This window comes from Bubalus bubalis, chromosome 1 (genome assembly GCF_019923935.1).
Source record: "Bubalus bubalis isolate 160015118507 breed Murrah chromosome 1, NDDB_SH_1, whole genome shotgun sequence".
In the NCBI taxonomy this organism is placed as follows: domain Eukaryota; kingdom Metazoa; phylum Chordata; class Mammalia; order Artiodactyla; family Bovidae; genus Bubalus; species Bubalus bubalis.
In genome coordinates, this window is record NC_059157.1 from 118302524 (window position 1) to 118325053 (window position 22530).

The window sequence follows — 22530 nt, forward strand, 5'->3', positions numbered from 1 at the left end:
GGGGAATCATTGCTGCTGCAGGAGCAGCTGAGGCATGGCCCACTTCCAACTCCCAGCACAGATTTGCCTGGCAACCACCAGGTGGGTTGTCCCCTCAACCATCAGTCCTGAACTGTTAGGCAGGCCCGAGTGTGCTGGAGAAGCTCCTGCCACATCTTGAGTCACCAAGCCAGTTCCAGTCTTCAAGCAGCGATGCTTGAGGCACCTGCTGTGTGCCCAGCGCCACAGGCAAACAGAGCCCTCTAGCCCGCCAGAGCCCTAGTACCGACACTGACAAGAGCTTGAGTGCTGAGTCAGATGGTAGGCATGGGTTGGCACCAGAGTGAGACCAGAGGGCTCCCCCGGCTGAGCCCCTCTCTGCAAGTCACTGCCCCTCTGGCCATCAATGTTCCCTGTAAAATGGGGTGGATGGGCTGGAGGACCCCAAAGGTTTCTTGCTATAGTGGTGCTGCCTGCATTGTGTGAGGTAGGAAGGGCCAAGGGAAGGGCTGTCACTCCACCTGCAGCCTCTGGGGCTAGCCGTTCGGGGGTCACCCTCCCCGGCTAGGTGCTGTCTGTTCAGGGGTGTTGTGGTGGTGGTTTAGTCCTTAAGTCCTGTCTGACTCTGCAGCCCCATAGACTGTAGCCCGCCAGGCTCCTCTGTCCATGCGATTTCCCAGGCAAGAATACTGGAATGAGTTGCCATTTCCATCTCCAGGGTATCTTCCCAACCCGGGGATCGAACCCACATCTCCTGCGGCTCCTGTACTGGCAGGTGGACTTTTCACACTGAACCACCAGCAGGTAGTGAGCCAGAGACAGGGAGGCCTGGGAACAAAGTTAGAAGGGATGCAGAGGGGGACCTAGCACTCCTGAGGAATGTTTTTTTGTTTCCTTTTCCTTGGCTGCTCTGCATGGCTTGTGAGACCCTAATTCCCTGATCAGGGATTGAACCCAGGCCCTTGGCAGTGAAAGCGCAGAGATCCAACCACTGGGAATTCAGTCCTTTTGAGGATTAAAATTAAAATGGGGAAGATCAACCAAAACATGCTTTTCCTCTTGAATTTTGTCCATTCCTTAGGCAAGGACTGCATGTCTCCAAATACAGTCATCTAATGAGCAAACTAAGTTTATGTGTGTTTGTGTGTGTGTGTGTGTATGTAAACACATGTGTATATATATGTAGACACACGTGTATATATGTAAGCACACATGTGTATATATGTAAACACGTGTGTATATATATAAACACATGTGTATATATGTAAACACACACATATATGTATATGTATTCTGTGTTAATTTAAATACCTATGTAATTGTATAAATTGGAAATACATATGTGTTTATATACTTAATGTGTATAGAAAGTGACTTTATACCTGTAAATGGTACTTACATATAGATATTGCATATGTTTCCTTTTTAAAAAACCAATATTCATTACTCATTCTCCAAAAATATCCCCTTGGCTTCAAAATTACCAGAATGTTATCTCTAATTTCCCTGACTTTCCCATCTGGCCTGGTTCAGAGTTGGTGGCCCAGGAAGAGAAGGTCAGGGCTTGGCTCTCCATAATTCTATCTCCCTCATGCTCTGCCCACTGAAATACACGGGCCCCTGCCCAGTGCTGAGTTCCAGGGCACCGAGGTGGTGAGGCCCTCAGCCCTGCTCTGAGGAGCTCTCTGTCTGCTGAGCAGACAGCTGTGTAAGGAGCTGAGTCGTGACCAGGGTGAAAGGCACTCCAGTAGAGGGATATGTCAGGTGTGAGGGACCCAGAAGAAGGAATTACTTGCTCCCCTAAGGGTGGAGGCGGTAAGGGATGGTTTCCCAGAGTTGATTTTAAGCCAGGTTCTGAGGGATGAATAGGAGTTCACCAACAAAGGGGGCAACTATTTTTTTGGCCTTGGCTCATGGCTTGTGGGATCCTAGGTCCCTGACCAGGGATCGAACCTGTGTCCCCTGCCGTGAAAGAGTGCAGTCCACCAGACTGCCAGGGAATTCCTGGAAGCAGCTTGAAGCCCAGTGGAAACAACTCCTTTGGGGGCTGGCCTTGGTCAGAGGGCTTGCCCTCCAACCTCTCACATCAAGGGGCCTGGGTCTTAGAATCAACCGAAGGGAGCTGGATGAGGCGGCAGTGCTCCTCCCAGCCCAGCCCCTTCCTCTCTCTGCCCAGTGCCAGGGTAAGACATTTCCCTCCATCCACCTGTGGACCCGGCTCCTGTCAGCCCTGGCTGGCCTCCTCTACGCCTCGGCCGTCGTGGCCCACGACCGGCGGCCTGAGTACCTGCTGCGGGCCACGCCCTGGTTGCTGACCTCGCTCGGCCCTGCAGCACTGGACCTGTCTGTATCCACCCCGGGTCCCGGAGCTGGACTGCCTGTGTCTCGTCTCCCCTCTGCCCCACCACGCCCTCCTACCCGCTTGGTAGAAAGAATTCTTTCTCAGTGGCCTGGGTGGTGGTTTGAAGCCTAGGGCAGGCAGACACAATTGCAGCGTGCAATTCTGTGTTTTTTTCCTTTTTTTTTTTTTTTTTTTTTTAAATAAGAAGGATCTCTTGACTGGAGCTCTGTGAAACTGCAGAGAGGGAATGTGAACTTCTTGGCCCTGGGCTCAGAGAAGAGCCAGCTCCTGTCTCCATGCTGCTCCCTGCTGCGTCGGCCCCACCCTCTGTGAATCTGTTTTCTCACCTTTGCCTTGTCTTTCTTGTGGGCTGGGAAGGGCTTTGTGAGCTGACTTGGTCTGCACAGCTGATCCTGCGCTTCCTGTCCTATTTGGTGCTGGAGCCTGGGGTGGGGAAGCAGGTAGAAAAGCTGTTCCCCTTTCTTGTCCCCAAGGGGATGTTGCCCAATGTGCTGACACCCCGGTGACCTTGCTGTGAGGGCCTCAAGGGCACGCTAAGCTCAGACAGTGGCGGGTGGAGATGCTGACAGTGGGTAAGCCTCTGCTGGCGAGGGAGTGTGTAAAAAAACCCTGTGGATCTAGCATAAACAGTTCCGAAAAAGATTTTCTCACCTACTGTTTGAGGCTGCCAAGGTTGCCATAACACATTGCCACAAACTCAATGGCTTAAGCCAAAGGAATTTATTCTCTCAGCTTTGGAGACCAGAAGCCCCAAGTCCAGACAGGACCACACTCCCTCCAAAGGTTCCAAGAGAGAGTCTCGCCCTGCGTTTTCCATCTTCAGGTGGGCTCCTGGGGTGCCTTGGTTCCTGGCAGCATAATTCCCATTTCTGCCTCTATCGTCACGTGGCCCTTTTCCTTTTGTGTATCTCTGCCTGTCTTCTCTTCCTCTGAAGTTCCTCTTGTGGGACTTACCTTATCCGCCCTAGTCTACTGCCAACCTCATCTTAACTAACTCTTGATATCAGCAAAGACCCTGTTTCCAAATAAAGTCACATTCTGAGGTTCCGGGTGGATGTGAATCTGGAGAGGACGCTGTTCAACCCACTACATGTACCATCCCTCCTAAGCCGAGGAAGATGGTTTTCACAGTCCTTTGGTTTAAAAAGTATTCACCAGGTGCTTGTTGGAGCACCTGGTTGCATGGTGGGCCCTGGGGGGACAGAGAGAATTGGACCTGGGTCTGTCCTTAGATGATCTTGTGTCTGCTCTGGGGCCTACCCTGGCAGGATGATTCTGGGGAGTGAGGGCATCACTCCAGGGTGGAGCCTTCGGGGTGCCAAGGTGAAGGCAGCATCAGACAACTGAAGTTCTCCGCTTCCTTGAACCTTAACTTCCACTTCTCAGATCATTTTCCTTTCCTGCGTGATGAAGAGCAAGATGAGGCAGGTCTTGGGATTTGCCTCTGAAGCGGGAGAGAACCCCGACACCCAAGCCCTTCTGACCTGTGCAGAGAAGGAGGAAGAAAACCAGGAGGCAATGACCGAGGCAAGGTCTCCCAGCTGGATGGGGCCAACCAGTGTCTGTGCCCAGCATGGGCAGAGGTGGAGAGCCTCGCCAGGGCCCAGCCTGGGAATCTGGGGGTCCCTCCAGTGTGAGCCAGTCACTTTAAAGAACTACTGTTATGCACAACACTGAGTGCCCTGAGAAAATAGGATCCTCTGTTTTTCCAAGTACAAAATATTTTTAAAGTTTTTTCTTTGATTGCTGCATGAACTTAAACATTTTTTAGCAATGTAGATAAAACAGTCAAATGTCCATTTATGCTATTTGGTAATTTACACATATATTGAAATTCACTTACTATATAGATTAATACTTGAGTTTAGAAGTAATGTGCTTTTTGCCCTCATTTGATAAAAACTTATGTTCCTATTTTTGCATGAATTTGACATCCACAGCATCACCACCAATAACACAATTTTTTAAAAAGTTGATATTGCTAAAAAGCTGATTTTTAAAGTGTTGTTTACAATAAGATCCACCCTTTGCAATTATGTCATATCTGTAAATGTGTCTGTCTTTGTCTTTACTGATTTAATCAGGTGACCCCTGTAAGTAAGGAGAACTATGCTAACTGAGGGAGTTTGTCTTTGTCAGAAGTCCTTGGGTGCAAATAATTGAACAAGTGCCTCATGATAATAAGAGAGCTTGTAAAGACTTGAACGGAAAGCAGCTCCCTCTTTTCTAAGATAATTTTTTCAGAAAAAAAAAAAAAATCTAGTCTCCTATGAAGACTCTTCACTATTCTCATTTCTTTCAGAGTGGAAATGAGACTCTCTGTGAGTGAGCCAGGTCCACTCCTCCAAATGTTCTAGCTTTAACGGCATAATCTGACTGAGCTAATGAAACAGGAGATAGTGTGTAGGTACGGCCGAGCTAGAAGGGGCGATACAGGTTCTTGGACCAAAGATCCAAGTTCCCAGGAAGGCTCTAATGGAATGTTATTTTCATTCCATTCTAGAATCTGTTGTGAAATTATATTCCAAAAGGGATAGAACATTTCGGGAGAGCCCCATGTGTTTAGCGTTCTGAAGAGAGTAAGTACAGCCTTCACCGTCTCCAGCAGTTTTTACAGCTCTGGTTCTCAAAGTGTGGTCCCTGGACTAGCATCGCCCAAGAACTTGTTAGAAATGCAAATTCCAGGGTCCGCCAAGCTCTACCAAAACACAGCTCAATTGTTTTAATAAGTCCTCCTGGAACCACTTCTTCTAAAAGCACTTGTTTAGCACCCACCTACGTGGTCTCCCAGCTTTGCCAAACTTTATAATTATCCCGGGAGCTTTTAAACTCTCCAGGTCAGTTCCACACTGGTTAAATCGGAATGTCTGGGGTTAAAAGCTAAACATTAGCTGTTTTTTAAGAAGCCCAGGTAGTTCCACTGTGCAGCAAAGTTTCAGACCCACCCACCTTCTGTGACATCAAAGAGACAGATAAGATACATCTTATAGGAAGTGAGATGTGCCATAAAAACAGAAAAATACTGTAGGGATTCTTTTGAAGAAAATGGAATCCTGTTCTTAGGAAGTGTCTCCTTCTTCCTTTTTGTCTTCCTGTCTCCTTTTGAAAGAACTTGGATTGGGTGCCGCTCACCACACTCCCACACTGCAAGCCGCTCCAGAGGATGGCAGCCATCAGTCGCTACATGGAGCTAACCATTGAACCGGTGCAGCAGGCAAGTGGCTGTGAGCCGCCGCTCGGTGCCCAGAGGGTGGGGGGTAGTCATGGGAGGCTTCTTGGAGAGGTGACACTTTAGCTGCAGGAGGGGCAGGATGAGTCAGGAAAGCATGTAAAAAAGAGCTTTTGAAGGCCTTGGTAGGGAGGAGGTGGTCAGATGAAGTGGAGCTGGGAAGATGAAAAGGTGGCGAAGAGGCAAGGTCACAGTATGGAAGCTGACCATCATCCTGAGGATGACGGGAATCCAGGAGACTTCAGGACTAGAGACTCAGGGTCAGTCATGCATTTTAGGGCCATCACTCAGGCCGTGCTGGGGGCAGATTAGAGAGAGGAGCCTAGAGATAAGGGGGTCAGTGAGGGATGGCTGCAAGTCCAGGAAAGAGGTGGTGTGGCCTCAGAGCTGATGGAGATGCAGAGCTTCAGTGGAGTCAGTGGGTAGAGCAGTGGGAGCAGTGAGGGTATGGGGTGACTCCCGGTGTTCTGGCCTGTTCGTGGGGTCCTCAGGAGGAGGAGAGGAGAAGGCAATGGCACCACACTCCAGTACTCTTGTCCTCCTCCCATGGACGGAGGAGCCTGGTAGGCTGCAGTCCATGAGGTCGCTAAGAGTCGGACAGACTGAGCAACTTCACTTTCACTTTCCACTTTCATGCATTGGAGAAGGAAATGGCAACCCACTCCAGTGTTCTTGCCTGGAGAATCCCAGGGACGGGGGAGCCTGTGGGCTGCCGTCTATGGGGTCGCACAGAGTCGGACACGACTGAAGCGACTTAGCAGCAGCAGCAGCAACAGGAGGAGGAGAGTTGGAGAAAAGACTGAAAAAGGTGGTAAGACATCCACTTCACATCCCACACCCCACTAGGATGTTCCTGTCGAGGCTACAGTGACCTCCCTACCGCTAAATCCTGGGATAATTTCTGTCCTAGTTGAGATTCAACTCGTTCAGCCACCCGCTTCTTCCAGTTTCTGGGGCCCTCCTTGTCCTAGTTTTTCTGATTCCGCATTCCTGGCGGCTCCTCCCGGTGAGCCTGATTTCAAGGTTGCAGTACCCCAACTCCGCCTCAGGAGGGCTCCCTTCTCTGATCCCATAGCCCCACCTGCCAGCCCTTGCGATCTCCCCTGCCTGTGTCTCCATCCTTTCTAGTCTTGGCTGCTCTGCTACCTCTTCATTATCACCACAGGGCATCTCACACACCCCGTGTCTAATATAGAATTCTGGATTTCCATGCCCAGACCGGCTCCTGCTCCTCTCCCTATCTTCCTCATGTCAGTGCGGTGGGGCAAACCCAGATCCCCCTCTTCTCCTCAGTACATGCTTATGCCCATCTCACCCATGGGCGAGTCTTGTAAATACTTCATTTAAAGTAGATCCAGGAACTTCCCTGGTGGTCCAGTGGTTAAGACTCTGCGCTTCCAATGCAGGGAACATAGGTATTGATCCCAGTTTGGGGAACTGAGATCCCACATGGTACGGACACAGCCAAAAAATGAATAAATAAAAATAAAGTAGATCCAACCTGGAGATTATCATATAAGTGAAGTAACGAAGACAAGTATTATATGATGCCACTTTTATGTGGAATCTAAAAAATACTACAAATGAACTTATTTACAAAACAGAAATAGACTCACAGATATAGAAAACAAACTTATGGTTACCAAAGTGGAAGGGTAGGGGAAGGGATAAATTGGGAGCATGGGATTAACAGATGCACACAACTATGTATAAAATAGATAAATGACAAGATTTTGCTACATAGTACAGGGAACTATATTCAATATCTTGTAATAAACTATAGGGCTTCCCTGGTGGCTCAGATGGTAAAGAATCCACCTGCAATGTGGGAGACCTGGGTTTGATCCCTGGGCCAGGAAGATCCTATGGAGAAGGAAATGGCAACCCACTCCAGTATTCTTGCCTGGGAAATCCCATGGACAGAGGAGTCTGGCAGGTATAATGAGAAAGAATTGAAAAAAAGAATATAGGCATATACAGGTGAATATGTATAACTGAATCACTTTGCTGTATACCTAAAGCTAACATAACATTGTAAATCAACTGTACTTCAGTTTAAAAAGTGGGAAACAAGTAGATCCAGGAGACTTGTCACTGGTTTGCCCCTCTGCTATTTTTGTCCTATCCCCTCCACTTACAACCAGTAACCCGAAGGGTCTGTTTAAAACGTAAATTATATCTTGCTACTCTTTGGTTTAAGCACTCCTCTGGCTTCCCTTGTGGCTTGGCTGGTAAAGAATCTGCCTGCAATGCAGGAGACCTGGGTTCAATCCCTGGGTTGGGAAGATCCCCTGGAGAAGGGAAAGGCTACCCATTCCAGTATTCTGGCCTAGAGAATTCCATGGACTTTATATAGTCCATGGGGTTGCAAAGAGTCGGACATGACTGAGCGACTTCACTTCACTTCTGGCTTCCCATTTCACACAGAATAGAATCTAATCTCCTAACACAGACCTGTTAGACCCTCTGAGACCCGTGCTTGCCCCATCCCTGACTGCCTCCACTTTTACCCCGCTTCACTCCTCTCTGGCTACACAGAATATCTCTTCATTCCTCTGCCTACGTGCTCTTCCTCCTGATTTTTTTACATGTCTGCTTCTTTCTCGTCTTTATGTTCAGTAAAAACGTCACTTTCTCCGAAGGCCTTCTTCCCCCACCACCCAGTCAAATATCTCTTCTGCTGTTTTACTTTCAGTTCAGTTCAGTCACTCAGTCATGTCCGACTCTTTGCGACCCCATGAACTGCAGCACGCCAGACCTCCCTGTCCATCACCAACTCCCAGAGTCCACCCAAACCCATGTCCGTTGAGTCGGTGATGCCATCCAACCATCTCATCCTCTGTCATCCCCTTCTCCTCCTGCCCTCAATCTTTCCCAGCATCAGGGTCTTTTCAAATGAGTCAGCTCTTCGCATCAGGTGGCCAAAGTATTGGAGTTTCAGCTTCCATATCAGTCCTTGAATACCCAGGACTGATTTCCTTTAGGATGGACTGGTTGGATCTCCTTGCAGTCTAAGGGACTCTCAAGAGTCTTCTCCAACACCACAGTTCAAAAGCATCAATTCTTCAGCGCTCAGCTTTCTTCACAGTCCAACTCTCACATCCATACATGACCACTGGAAAAACCATAGCCTTGACTAGACGGACCTTTGTTGGTAAAGTAATGTCTCTGCTTTTGAATATGCTGTCTAGGTTGGTCATAACTTTCCTTCCAAGGAGTAGCCGTCTTTTAATTTCATGGCTGCAGTCGCCATCTGTATTACTTTATTACCTTTTAAAATGCTCTGCAAAGCACATTTCATGATCTTTTACTTTTGTTTGTTTTCTGTCTCCTGCTTGGATATAAACTTTGTCTGCTTCTGTCTCATCTGCCTCAACCCTGGTGCATCGAGTCACAGGCTCTCAGCACAGGTGTGTTGGAACGAAGAGTTCAGTAGTAGGGGCCCCACTGAGCTGACTTTGGGACATGCTGACACTCAGAGTTTGGTCCTGATAGAGAGGTTTTACTTATTGTTGTTCCTTGGGAAGTGGATGCAAATAGCCTGTATGTGATGTAAGTGAAGTTCAGGGAGATTTGGAGCACGTTTTCACAATTAAGAGCCTGTTTTGGCCATTAAACTCTTCTTCCATCGGGAGGGTGGGTGGGTAGGTGGGTGATTGGAAGCCCTGGGGGAAAGCACAGGGAGCCCTGGCAGCATCTGGCCAACACTTTACATTAGAAATTTTGAAATCATGGAATTTCTGAAAAATAATAATGCAAAATAAAAAAGAATGATGCAAAATAAAAAACAATAATGGAAAAATTGTGTTCACTTAAACGCAAGACTCCTGTACCTGAGTCTTGAGAGGATGCCTGCTGGGAAACAGACTCTGGGAGAAGACTGTGTTCTCTTTTTCTCTTCCTTCTGTGTCCACCAGAGGGCGAGCATTGTCTTCATGACAGCTCCCAGCTGGGAGCCTGGAGCCCTGCCTCTAGCCTGGGCAGAAGAGTCATCATTCCTGTGGTGGTCTATTAGGGCTAACTACCTGTCAGGCTCTGAGTAATTGATAACAACCAACCCTTCTGGTGATAACGGTACTGGTCATAGTGCTTAGAGTGCTGGTTATAGTGCTTAGAGTACTGGTCTAAGTGCTTTACGTAGATTACATCATTTAATCCAAACACCCAACCCTTGAGGTTACCATGCTCATTTTACAGAGAAGGAAAAGGGGCCAGTTGAGGTTAGGCAGCTTGCTCAAGGTCACACGATCTGTTGGTGTTAGAACCAGGATTCATACCTGTCTCTACCCAGATCTGTGCCTTTCCTTACAGTTATGCAGCTTCTTACTTGGCATAATGGCTGACACCCAGTAAATGCTTGATAAATGTTTTTTAAAATTATCATCAACACAAATTCTTATAACAACTTGAAGTAGATACAAGTGTTATTTCTATTGTTATATAAATTGTTGAATTATTATTATGCTAAATTATTATATTTAATACTTTTATTATTATTTTAGAATGAGGCACAGAGAGGGTTAACTCACTTGCCCAAGATCCTATAGTTAGAAAAATCTCAAAAATAGGTTTCAGGCTAAGCATGTCTGATTCCGGGCCCTGAGCTTTTATAGAAAGGACATGCTTTTTATGCTGCCATTTCATGCCTGCTATGTTAGCAGATTTTTTTTTTTTTTAAATGAGAGTGTCCTGATGGGCATGTTGTGGTTTGGTACCGTGATGCCATGTGCTTTAATACACATCCAGTTTGGACTACCCTGTGAAACAGGCAAACGAGCCAGTGAGGTCCCCACTCTTCCCAACATCCCCTCCTGAACACTGGTCTAATGAGAGATTTCCCAAGAGGCGCAGCTGGGGCCAGGCTGGGCCTGAGGGGCTGAGGGCATGGGGTCCTAGGAGTCCACAACTCGCAGCATTTGAAACTCTGTTTTATCTGTTGACTCAGGTGTGATCAGGCCTGGGGAATTTATAGATTCTTTCATTGTTGTGGCTGGGAGGCCTCTGCTCCCCCCCCCACCCCCCACCCCCACCACCCCATGTCTCTGCCTGTGTTTCCTTTGTGGATTTTCCTCCCTTCCAGCCGACTCTCACAGGGCTCTGTGCCCTTGACCTGTCTAGGGTTGCAGCCCTGCGTGATTTGGGGACCAGTATGAGCAGCTGTTCTTCTCATGTGTCCAGGGCGTTTACTAAATCCTACCCTCGTGACACCACTTAAGAGGAGGGCAGGCAGGGGCCACCAGCCCTGTCTATAGGTCAGGAAAGTGACGCTCAGGAGGACAAGGTTTCTTGCCAAGGTAACACAGTTAGCTGATGGACACATGGTCTGGAAGGCAGGTTGCTCCCCCTGTGCTGTGTCAGTGTGATGACTGCCTGGCTCTGAAACCGCAGCCCACAGCCTCGAGGATCTTGAGGAAATCTGTGTGTCCTGTGAGGGGAAGCTGTCTTCTCAGATGGAAGAGAGATCAGTTCAGTTCAGTTCAGTTGCTCAGTCATGTCTAACTCTTTCCATCTCCATGGACTGCAGCACGCCAGGCATCCCTGTCCATCACCAAATCCCGGAGTTTACTCAAACTCATGTCTATTGAGTCGGTGATGCCATCCAACCATCTCATCCTCTGTCGTCTGTCCCCTTCTCCTTCTGCCTTCAATCTTTCCCAGCATCAGGGTCTTTTCCAGTGAGTCAGTTCTTTGCATTAGATGGCCAAAGTATTGGAGTTTCAGCTTCAACATCAGTCCTTCCAATGGATATTCAGGACTGATTTCCTTTAGGATGGACTGGTTGGATTTCCTTGCAGTCCAAGAGACTCTCAAGAGTCTTCTCCAACACCACAGTTCAAAAGCATCAGTCCTTTGCCCCTCAGCTTTCTTTATAGTCCGACTCTCACATCCATACATGACTACTGGAAAAACCATAGCCTTGACTAGGCGGACCTTTGTTGGTAAAGTAATGTCTCTGCCTTTTAATATGCTGTCTAGATTGGTCATAACTTTCCTTCCAAGGAGCAAATGTCTTTTAATTTCATGGCTGCAGTCACCATCTGCAGTGATTTTGGAGCCCCAAAAAATAAAGTCTCTCACTGTTTCCCCATCTATTTGCCATGAAGTGATGGGACCAGATGCCATGATCTTCGTTTTCTGAATATTGAGTTTTAAGCCAACTTTTTCACTCTCCTCTTTCACTTTCATCAAGAGGCTCTTTAGTTCTTCTTCACTTTCTGCCATAAGGGTGGTGTCATCTGCATATCTGAGGTTACTGATATTTCTGGCAATCTTGATTCCAGCTTGTGTTTCTTCCAGTCCAGCGTTTCTCATGATGTACTCTGCATATAAGTTAAATAAGCAGGGTGACAATATACAGCCTTGACGTACTCCTTTTCCTATTTGGAACCAGTCTGTTGTTCCATGTCCAGTTCTAAATGTTGCTTCCTGACATGCATACAGATTTCTCAAGAGCAGGTCAGGTGGTCTGGTATTCCCATCTCTTTCAGAAGTTTCCACAGTTTGTTGCGATCCACACAGTCAAAGGCTTTGGCATAGTCAATAAAACAGAAGTAGATTTTTTCTGGAACTCTCTTGCTTTTTTGATGATCCAACAGATGTTGGCAATTTGATCTCTGCTTCCTCTGCCATTTTTAAATTCAGCTTAAGCATCTGGAAGTTCATGGTTCATGTACTGTTGAAGCCTGGCTTGGAGAATTTTGAGCATTGCTTTACTAGTGTGTGAGATGAGTGCAGTTGTGCAGTAGTTTGAGCATTCTTTGGCATTGCCTTTCTTTGGGATTGGAATGAAAACTGACCTTTTCCAGTCCTGTGGCCACTGCTGAGTTTTCCAAATTTGCTGGCATATTGAGTGCAGCACTTTCACAGCATCGCCTTTTAGGATTTGAAATAGCAAGATGGTAGGAGAGACGGAATTGTGTTTAGATCAAACCCCATAGCCGCCAGAGACACTCAGAGGGCTCAAACAAACCTTGTGCGCACCAAGACCCAGAGACCCCACAGAGACTGAGACAGAACTGGGTTTGAGTGTCCCCTGCAGAGGTACAGGTCAGCAGTGGCCTGTTGCAGGGGCAGGGGCTTTGGGTGCAGCGTAAGCCCTCCTGGAGGAGGTTACCACTAACCCACCATAGAGCCGCCAGAACTTACACAGGACTGGGGAAACAGACTATTGGAGGGCACAAACAGAACCTTGTGTGCACCAGGACCCAGGAGAAAGGAGCAGTGACCCCACAAGAGACTGAGCCAGACTTGCCCGTGAGTGTCCAGGATTCGCTGGCCAAGGCGTGGGTTGGCGGTGGCCTGCTGCAGGGCTGGGGGCAGTGACTATAGCAGTGCATACATGGGACATTTTGAAGGAGGCCGCCATTGTCTTCATTACCGCCACCGTAGTTTGAAAGTGAAAGTGAAGGTTGCTCAGTCGTGTCCGACTATTTGCGACCCCGTGGACTGCAGAACACCAGGCCTCCCTGTCCATCACCAACTCCCAGAGTTTACTCAAACTCATGTCCATCGAGTCAGTGATGCCATCCAGCCATCTCATCCTTTATCGTCCCCTTCTCCTCCCACCTTCAATCTTTCCCAGCATCAGGGTCTTTTCAAATGAGTTAGTTCTAGTTTGGCCCCAGGTAAATAACAGGGAGGGAACACAGCTCCACCCATCCTCAAAAAATTGGATTAAAGATTTACTGAGCATGCCCACGCCCATCAGAACAAGACCCAGTTTCTCCCTCAGTCAGTCTCTCAGGAAGCTTCCATAAGCCTCTTATGCTTCTCCATCAGAGGGCAGACAGACTGAAAACCACAGTCAAAGAAAACTAACCGATCTGATCACATGGACCACAGCCTTGTCTAACTCAATGAAACTATGAGCCATGCCGTGTGGGGCCACCCAAGACATACAGGTCATGGTGGAGAGTTCTGACAAAATGTGGTCCACTGGAGAAGGGAATTGCAAACCACTTCAGTATTCTTGCCTTGAGAACCACATGAACAGTATGAAAAGGTGAAAGGATAGGATACTGAAAGAGGAACTCCCTAGGTCGGTAGGTGCCCAATATGCTACTGGAGATCAGTGGAGAAATAACTCCAGAAAGAATGAAGAGATGGCGCCAAAGCAAAACCAACATCCAGTTGTGGATGTGACTGTTGATGGAAGTAAAGTCCGATGTTGTAAAGAGCAATACTGTATAGGAACCTGGAATGTTAGGTCCATGAATCAAGGCAAATTGAAAGTGGTCAAACAGGAGATGGCATCAACATTTTAGGAATCAGTGAACTAAAGTGGACTGGAATGAGTGAATTTAACTCAGATGACCATTATATCTACTACTGTGGGCAGGAATTGCTTAGAAGAAATGGAGTAGCCATCATGGTCAGCAAAAGAGTCTGAAATGCAGTACTTGGCTGCAATCTCAAAAATGACAGAATAATCTCTCTTCATTTCCAAAGCAAACCACTCAGTATCACAGTAATCCAAGTCTATGCCCCAACCAGTAATGCGAAGAAGCTGAAGTTGAACGGTTCTATGAAGACCTACAAGACCTTCTAGAACTAACACCCCAAAATGATGTCCTTTTCATCATAGGGGACTGTAATGCAAAAGTAGGAAGTCAAGAGATACCTGGAGTAACAGACAAATTTGGCCTTGGACTATAGAATGAAGCAGGGCAAAGGCTAACAGAGTTTTGCCAAGAGAACGCATTGCTGCTGCTGCTGCTGCTAAGTTGCTTCAGTTGTGTCCGACTCTGTGCGAACCCACAGACAGCAGCCCACCAGGCTTCCCCGTCCCTGGAATTCTCCAGTCAAGAACACTGGAGTGGGTTGCCATTTCCTTCTCCAATGCATGAAAGTAAAAAGTGAAAGTGAAGTTGCTCAGTCGTGTCCAACTCTTAGCAACCCCATGGACTGCAGCCTACCAGGCTTTTCCATCCATGGATTTTCCAGGCAAGAGTACTGGAGTGCGGTGCCATTGCCTTCTCCGAGAGAACGCACAGGTCATAGCAAACACCCTTTTCCAACAACACAAGAGAAGACTCTACACACGGTCGTCACCAGGTGGTCAATACAGAAATCAGATTGATTATATTTGTTGCAGCCAAAGATGGAGACGCTCTATGCTGCTGCTGCTGCTACCACTGCTAATTTGCTTCAGTCATGTCCGACTCTGTGGGACCCCATAGATGGCAGCCCACCAGGCTCCGCCGTCCCTGGGATTCTCCAGGCAAGAACACTGGAGTGGGTTGCCATTTCCTTCTCCAATGCATGAAAGTGAAAAGTGAAAGTGAAGTTGCTCAGTTGTGCCCGACTCTTAACAACCCCATGGACTGCAGCCCACCAGGATCCTCCATCCATGGGATTTTCCAGGCAAGAGTACTAGAGTGGGGTGCCATTGCCTTCTCCGGGAGACGCTCTGTACAATCAGCAAAAACAAGACCGGAAGCTGACTGTGCTCACATCATCAACTCCTTATTGCCAAATTCAGACTTAAATTGAAGAAAGTAGGGAAAACCCCTAGACCATTCAGGTATGACCTAAATCAAATCCCTTACAATTATACAGTGGAAATGACAAATAGATTCAAGGGATTATACAGTTCCTGAAGAACTATGGACGGAGGTTCATGACGTTGTACAGGAGATAGTGATCAAGACCATCCCCAAGAAAAAGAAATGCAAAAAGGCAAATGGTTGTCTGAGGAAGCCTTACAAATAGCTGTGAAAAGAAGAGAAGCAAAAAGCAAAGAAGAAAAGGAAAGGCATACCAATTTGAATGCAGAGTTCCAAAGAATAGTAAGGAGAGATAAGAAAGCCTTGCTCAGTGATCAATGCAAAGAAATAGAGGAAAACAATAGAATGGGAAAGACTAGAGATCTCTTCAAGAAAATTAGAGATGCCAAGGGAACATTTCATGCAAAGATGGGCTCAATAAAGTACAGAAATGGTAGGGACCTAACAGAAGCAGAAGATATTAAGAAGAGGTGGCAAGAATACACAGAAGAACTGTACAAAAAAGATCTTCATGACCCAGATAATCACAATGGTGCGACCACTCACCTAGAGCCAGACATCTGGAATGTGAAGTCAAGTGGGTCTTAGGAAGCATCACTACAAACAAAGCTGGTGGAGGTGATGGAATTCCAGTTGAGCTATTTCAAATCCTAAAAGATGATGCTGTGAAAGTGCTGCACTCAATATGCCAGCAAATTTGGAAAACTCAGCAGTGGCCACAGGACTGGAAAAGATCTGTTTTCATTCCAGTCCCAGAGAAAGGCAATGCCAAAGAATGCTCAAACTACCACACAATTGCACTCATCTCACATGCTAGCCAAGTAATGCTCAAAATTCTCCAAGCCAGGCTTCAACAGTACATGAACCATGAACTTCCAGATGTTCATGCTGGATTTAGAAAAGGGAGAGGAACCAGAGATCAAATTGCTAACATCTGTTATATCATTGAAAAAGCAAGAGAGTTCCAGAAAAAATCTACTTCTGTTTTATTGACTATGCCAAAGCCTTGGACTGTGTGGGTCACAACAAACTGTGGAAAATTCTTCAAGAGATGGGAGACTAGACCACCTGACCTGCCTCCTGAGAAATCTGTATGCAGGTCAGGAAGCAACAGTTAGAACTGGACATGGAACAACAGACTGGTTCCATATCAGAAAAGGAGTACGTCTAGACTGTGTATTTAGCATATATGCAGAGTGCATCATGAGAAACGCTGGGCTGGATGAAGCTCAAGCTGGAATCAAGATTTCTGGGAGAAATATCAATAACCTCAGATATGCAAATGACACCACTCTTATGGCAGAAAGCAAAGAAGAACTAAAGAGCCTCTTGATGAAGAAGGAGAGTGAAAAAGTTGGCTTAAAACTCAACATTCAGAAAACTATGGGACCATGGCATCTGATCCCATCACTTCATGGCAAATAGATGGGGAAGTAAGGGAAACAGTGAGATACTTTATTTTGGGGGGTGGGGGCTGTAAATGATGACTGCAGCCATGAAATTAAAAGGCACTCCTTGGAAGAAAAGTTATGACCAACCTAGACAGCATATTAAAAAGCAGAGACATTACTTTGTCAACAAAGGTCCGTCTAGTCAAACCTATGGTTTTTCCAGTAGTCATGTACAGATGTGAGAGTTGGACTGCAAAAAAAGCTGAGCACCGAAGAATTGATGCTTTTAAACTGTAGTGTTGGAGAAGACTCTTGAGAGTCCCTTGGACTGCAAGGAGATCCAACTGGTCCATCCTAAAGGAAATCAGTCCTGAATATTCATTGGAAGGACTGATGCTGAAGCTGAAACTCCAATACTTTGGCCACCTGATGTGAAGAATTGACTCATTTGAAGAGACCCTGATGCCAGGAAAGATTGAAGGCGGGAGGAGAAGGGGACGACAGAGGATGAAATGGTTGGATGGCATCACCAACTCGATGATCATGAGTTTGAGTAAACTCCGGGAGTTGGTGATGTACAGGGAAGCCTGTCACTGTATACAGTCCATGTGGTCGCAAAGAGTCGGACACAACTGAGCGACTGAACTGAACTGAAACCCCAGCCCATAGCCTCGAGGATCCCTGTGGAAACCTGCGTGCCCTGTAGGAGGAAGCTCTCTTCTGAGATGGACAGAGAGATAGATGATAGATAGATATGGGTGCTTGCTAAGTCGCCTCAGTCGTGTCCAACTCTTTGAGAATCTATGGAGTATAGCCTGCCAGGTTTCTCTGTCCATGGGATTCTTCAGGCCAGAATACTGGAGTAGGTTGCTGTTTCCTCCTCCAGGGGATCTTCGCCAACCAGGGATCGAGCCTGCGTCTCATGTCTCCTGCATTTGCGGGGCCACCTGGGAAGTCTAGATAGATAGATATAAATAGATGATAGATAATCTCACAAGTTTCTTCCTCCCTTAACCCTTCCCAAGGCACTCTCATAGGCTGCTGGCAGGTGTGTTGGTTAAGCCTCTATGGAGTGCACTTTTGGCAAGTGGAAGTAAGAATGAAAGCCACTCAGTCATTTCCAACTCTTCGCAACCGCATCGACTATACAGTCCATTGAATTCCCCATGCCAGAATACTGGAGTGGGTAGCCATTCCCTTCTCCAGGGGATCTTCCCAACCCATGGATCAAACCCAGGTCTCACATATTGCAGGCGGATTCTTTACCATTGAGCCACAAGGGAAGCCCTACTTTTGCCAAGAGCTACCCAAATGACAAGTGTGCATACCTTCTGACTCAGCAATTCCACTTCTAAGAATTTATCCTGTATATCCAGAAATTTTGAATGTAAAATATAATTTACCACACTCAATAATGATTGTAAAAGCAAGAGATTGGGAATACCCTAAAACATCCATCAGCAGGGGACTGGTTAAACAGATTGTGAACACCTATACAATGCTACAAAAACAGATCTGCTGTAGTACTATTTCTAAGGCATGTTGTTAAGTGGAAAAGAAAGGAAGATGCATAGGAGACTATAGAGTGTACTACTGTTAGTGGAAATGCGGGGAATATGTCCATGCATTTGCTCATGTGTGCACAGAAAGTTTGGAAGGACACACAAATGAGTGCTGGCTGCCTCTAGGGGGAGCTCGGTGGCTTCGGGAGCATGGTGGAGGCCGCCGCATGCTACATCCTTTCCTACCTTTGGAACCCTGAAGGACAAGAACGCCCTGACAGTGCAAAAAATAAAGATGCAAATTAAGTCTCTGCCTGCCCTTCCCACACACCTTGCAGGTGAGCTGCAGTGTCAGCAGGCTGCCTGGTGACGGACAGACAGACACAGGAGCCACATCCCTGCAGGAGCCCCCCTCCTACCCTCCGGTCCAGGTCATCCAGGCCCGTGTGTCCTCCAGCAGCTCCTCCCAGGTCTCTTCCATCAACTCCGACCTCGAGGTACGTGTGGGGTCTGCTGGTGGGTGTGTGCGTCCTCTTTCACCCGGGCTTGCCTGTGCCTCCATGGTACCTGCATTCTCTCTGTTCCTCCACTCCGACCTCATGCCTGCTGAATAGTGACTAAACATCTTCCAAGGACTTTCGTACACAGTCCGCGCTGGGGAGGACTTTCTGTGGTCAGATGAGTCAGGGAAGCTCTGCACACTGAGTCACTGGAAACAGTCATGTCTTAGAGAAATAAATGCTGAATGACAAACTTTTTAAAGAGGCTCCATGGTTCCCAAACCCATGTGACCAGGGAAGCCTTTCTTCCCCCGCAAGGAGCACCAGCTGCTCCCTGTGGTGCTGTCGTGGTGATACACGGAGGCCCTTGGAGGGCATCCTGTCTGGCACTTTCATAAGCTTTGCCTCATTGTGAATTTTTGGATCTGCAAACAAGACACATCACATTCTGTGATACAGAAATGGGTATAACTCTCAGGCCTGTGGTCCTGTCCCTCTCAGCCCCACAAGCTCCCCACAGAAGGAAGTTTCCCTTTGCAGCCAGTGAGAACAAGGAGAGCATCATGTACAGGTGGTGTCAGTGGGGGACACCTTCGGTCTGGGTTGGTTGGGTTCTCCCACTCTTTTGATGTTTAAATACCTTTTTATAACTTGATGATAATAGGAAGTGGTTAGTTGGTGCTGAGGTTTTGGTTTTGGTTGTAGTGGCCTTATTTGGCAAAGTAATGAGCCAGAGGTCCCGAGTCAGTCCCCCATACTTGTTGAACTCATAGTGAACCTGGAAATCTGAAAGACTTGGAGCCTGTGATTTTCAGGGGTAGAGTCCAGACCCTGGGGCGTGGGCTCCAGGCCATGCACACCTGCCCGGGCCTTGTGCCCTTCCTCTCCCTGAATACATGTCCCCCTTGGCCATGGACTGCTCCCTCATCCCCAGGGTTCTGGGCCTTTCTTCCTGGGTCTTCTCTGGCCCAGTTTCCACATGTCAGAATCATACCCAGATACCACCTACTCCCCCACCCCACACACACCCCAGGGATTAGAGCCTCCCTCCCTGGGGTGCCCACAGCCCATACATCTCTTACACCCCTTCTGTTGTGTGCCGTGTGGCCTGGAGGGCTGCAGGGACCTGCCTCCCCCACCAGGCTGTGCACAGGCTTTTAGGTCTGGAGGCCTGGGCTGCCCTCATCTTTATCTCTCCGTCCTGGACCAAACACAGCTGGTCCCTGAGAGCTTGGGTTTTGAGGGAGAGATTCTATTTCAGACCAGAGACCATTCAGGGTCCGTGTATCCCCAAGTCCTGCATTCGATGCTGTTTGTTTCTTGGGTTTGATCTCAGAGTGGGCAAGACACCCAAGGTGCATGGCTTGGTGGCTGGGAGCCAGCAGTCCAGGCTGAGTCCAAGGCTCCAGGGAGAGAGGGAGCCTGAGCGCAGAGTGTATTCAGTGAGGGGAAGGGACAGCCGAGTTGGTGAGATGGGGAGGGGGAGGAAGGAGGGAGAGAGTAGGAAGCTATACTCACTCTCACTCTGTGGAAACCCTAACTGAGGTCAGGATTGGACCGTGACCTTGGAAAGTTTGGAAATTTGTCTCTATGACTGTTTGGGCCATTTCTGTGTTTTCCAGCCCTTTTCCTTCCTCTCCTCTATTCTCTCTCTTTTTAGACAATTATTTGCTTAACTACGTAAATTCCAAGGGGATGGGATCACACTCATAAGTGAGGCAAGTGGAAATAAGTACATTTGCACTTGTTAAATAAGAAATATATTTTTAGAAGCTCAGCTGCCCCCATCCCCCACCCCGAACCCCTGCCTTCCCCCAGCACAGTCCTCCTGCTTCATTACCTGAAACACATGTACACGACACGTGGCAAAGCCCTGAGTCCTGAATAACTGAGAAGCTCACTAGACATAGACACTGCAGCTCAAATGGGATTATAAATCTCCCAGTTCAGACTGTTGAATATCCGAGCAGGGGACAGTGTAGCTTGTTAGATGTGTGACCCTTCGGGTCTTCTGCTAACCTGTATATTCTCTTCTTAAAAGTAAGATGTGTTTATTGTAGAAATTTTGGAAGGTGTTCAGTTCAGTTCAGGCACTCAGTCGTGTCCAATTCTTTGCGACCCCATGGACTGCAGCACTCCAGGCTTCCCTGTCCAACACCAACTCCTGGAGTTTACTCAAACTCACGTCCATCGAGCCGGTGATGCCATCCAACCATCTTATCCTCTGTCATCCCCTTCTCCTCCCTCCTTCAATCTTTCCTGGCATCAGGGTCTCTTCAAATGAGTCAGTTCTTCACATCAGGTGGCCAAAGTATTGGAGTTTCAGCTTCACCATCAGTCCTTCCAATGAATATTCAGGACTGATTTCCTTTAGGATGGACTGGTTGGATCTCCTTGCAGTCCAAGGGACTCTCAAGAGTCTTCTCCAACACCACAGTTCAAAAGCATCAGTTCTTCACCACTCAGCTTTCTTTATAGTCCAACTCTCACATCCGTACATGACTACTGGAAAAACCATAGGTTTGACTAGATGGACCTTTGTTGACAAAGTAATGTTTCTGCTTTTTAATATGCTATCTAAATAGGTCATACCTTTTCTTCCAAGGAGCAAATGTCTTTTAATTTCATGGCTGGAATCACCATTTGCAGTGATTTTGGAGCCCCCCAAAATAAAGTCTGTCACTGTTTCCATTGTTTCCCCATCTATTTGCCATGAAGTGATGGGATTGGATGCCATGATCTTATTTTTCTGAATTTTGAGTTTTAAGCCAATTTTTTCACTTTCCTCTTTCACTTTCATCAAGAGGCTCTTTAGTTCTTCACTTTCTGCCATAACGGTGGTGTCATCTGCATACCTGAGGTTATTGATTTTTCTCCCAACAATCTTGATTCCAGCTTGTGCTTCTTCCAGCCCAGCGTTTCTCATGATGTACTCTGCATATAAGTTAAATAAGCAGGGTGACAATATACAGCCTTGACGTACTCCTTTCCTGATTTGGAACCAGTCTGTTGTTCCATGTCCAGTTCTAACTGTTACTTCCTGACCTGCATACAGATTTCTCAGGAGGCAGATCAGGTGGTCCGGTATTCCCATCTCTTTAAGAATTTTCCACAGTTTGTTGTGATCCATGCAGTCAAAGGCTTTGGCATAGTCAGTAAAACAGAAGTAGATGTTTTTCTGGAACTCTCTTGCTTTTTTGATGATCCAACAGATGTCAATTTGATCTCTGGTTCCTCTCCCTTTTCTAAATCCAGCTTGAACATCTGGAAGTTCATGGTTCATGTACTGTTGAAGCCTGGCTTGGAGAATTTTGAGCATTACTTTGCTAGCGTGTGAGATGAGTGCAATTGTGTGGTAGTTTGAGCATTCTTTGACATTACCTTTCTCTGGGATTGGAATGAAAACAGACCTTTTCCAGTCCTGCGGCCACTTCTGAGTTTTCCACATTTGGAAGGTGTGATGATGAAAATTAAGCTGTAAGCCTGTCAGTTAACCAGCAGCAGCTCAGGGTGTTGGGACGGGGTGGTCTCCCTGGCTTTTCAGAGCAGTATTTCTTAAAGATTCTGGATCCCTGATGGTTGAAGGGCAGCAAGAGGGTATTTTACTTGATGAGTGTGATGCCACATTCACCCACCTGTTCCGTCACTCGCTCGTTCAGCAAGCATGTTCTGAGGGGGGCAGGATTTGAAAGCAAACCTTCTGAGGACAGGTGAGCCATCCTGACCCACCTCACCGGGTGGGAGGCCCTTGGTAGGTTGGCCACAGCCTGACAGTGACCTTGCTCCTCCAGACCACACACCAAAGGGGCTGAGGCCTGTGGTCAGATGCTGGGCCCCATGTTGCCACTTCCTCTGGTTTGCAGCCTCTCTTGCTCCCAGCATTGCACAGTTCAGATGTTTTGTAATGCTGGGCTGCAGCACCCGGGGCATCTGTCTCTACTCTCTGGCCACAGTGGGCATCCTCGCCCTTGACCTCCTCTTATTGTCTGTGTCTATTGCCAACCAGCTGGGCTTCCGCCTGACCCTGGGGTACAGAAGGGAGCATTTGCGCACTCCCACTG

General features: G+C 47.5%; 1 protein-coding gene across 6 annotated transcripts in view; it reads left to right on the plus strand.

The window, feature by feature from the left end:
* The window catches only part of TMEM44 (transmembrane protein 44), a 48353-nt gene that overhangs the window by 9400 nt on the left and 16423 nt on the right, over window positions 1–22530 (plus strand). For 5 of the 6 annotated variants that reach the window (XM_025286191.3, XM_025286179.3, XR_006551292.2 and 2 more), the window contains exons 6-9: window positions 2156–2326; window positions 3728–3868; window positions 5451–5555; window positions 18308–18466. In XM_025286191.3, the coding sequence (XP_025141976.3) occupies window positions 2156–2326; window positions 3728–3868; window positions 5451–5555; window positions 18308–18466 (576 nt within the window). The remainder of the gene's footprint in view (window positions 1–2155; window positions 2327–3727; window positions 3869–5450; window positions 5556–18307; window positions 18467–22530) is intronic. The other variant, XM_025286209.3, reaches the window with a different exon arrangement.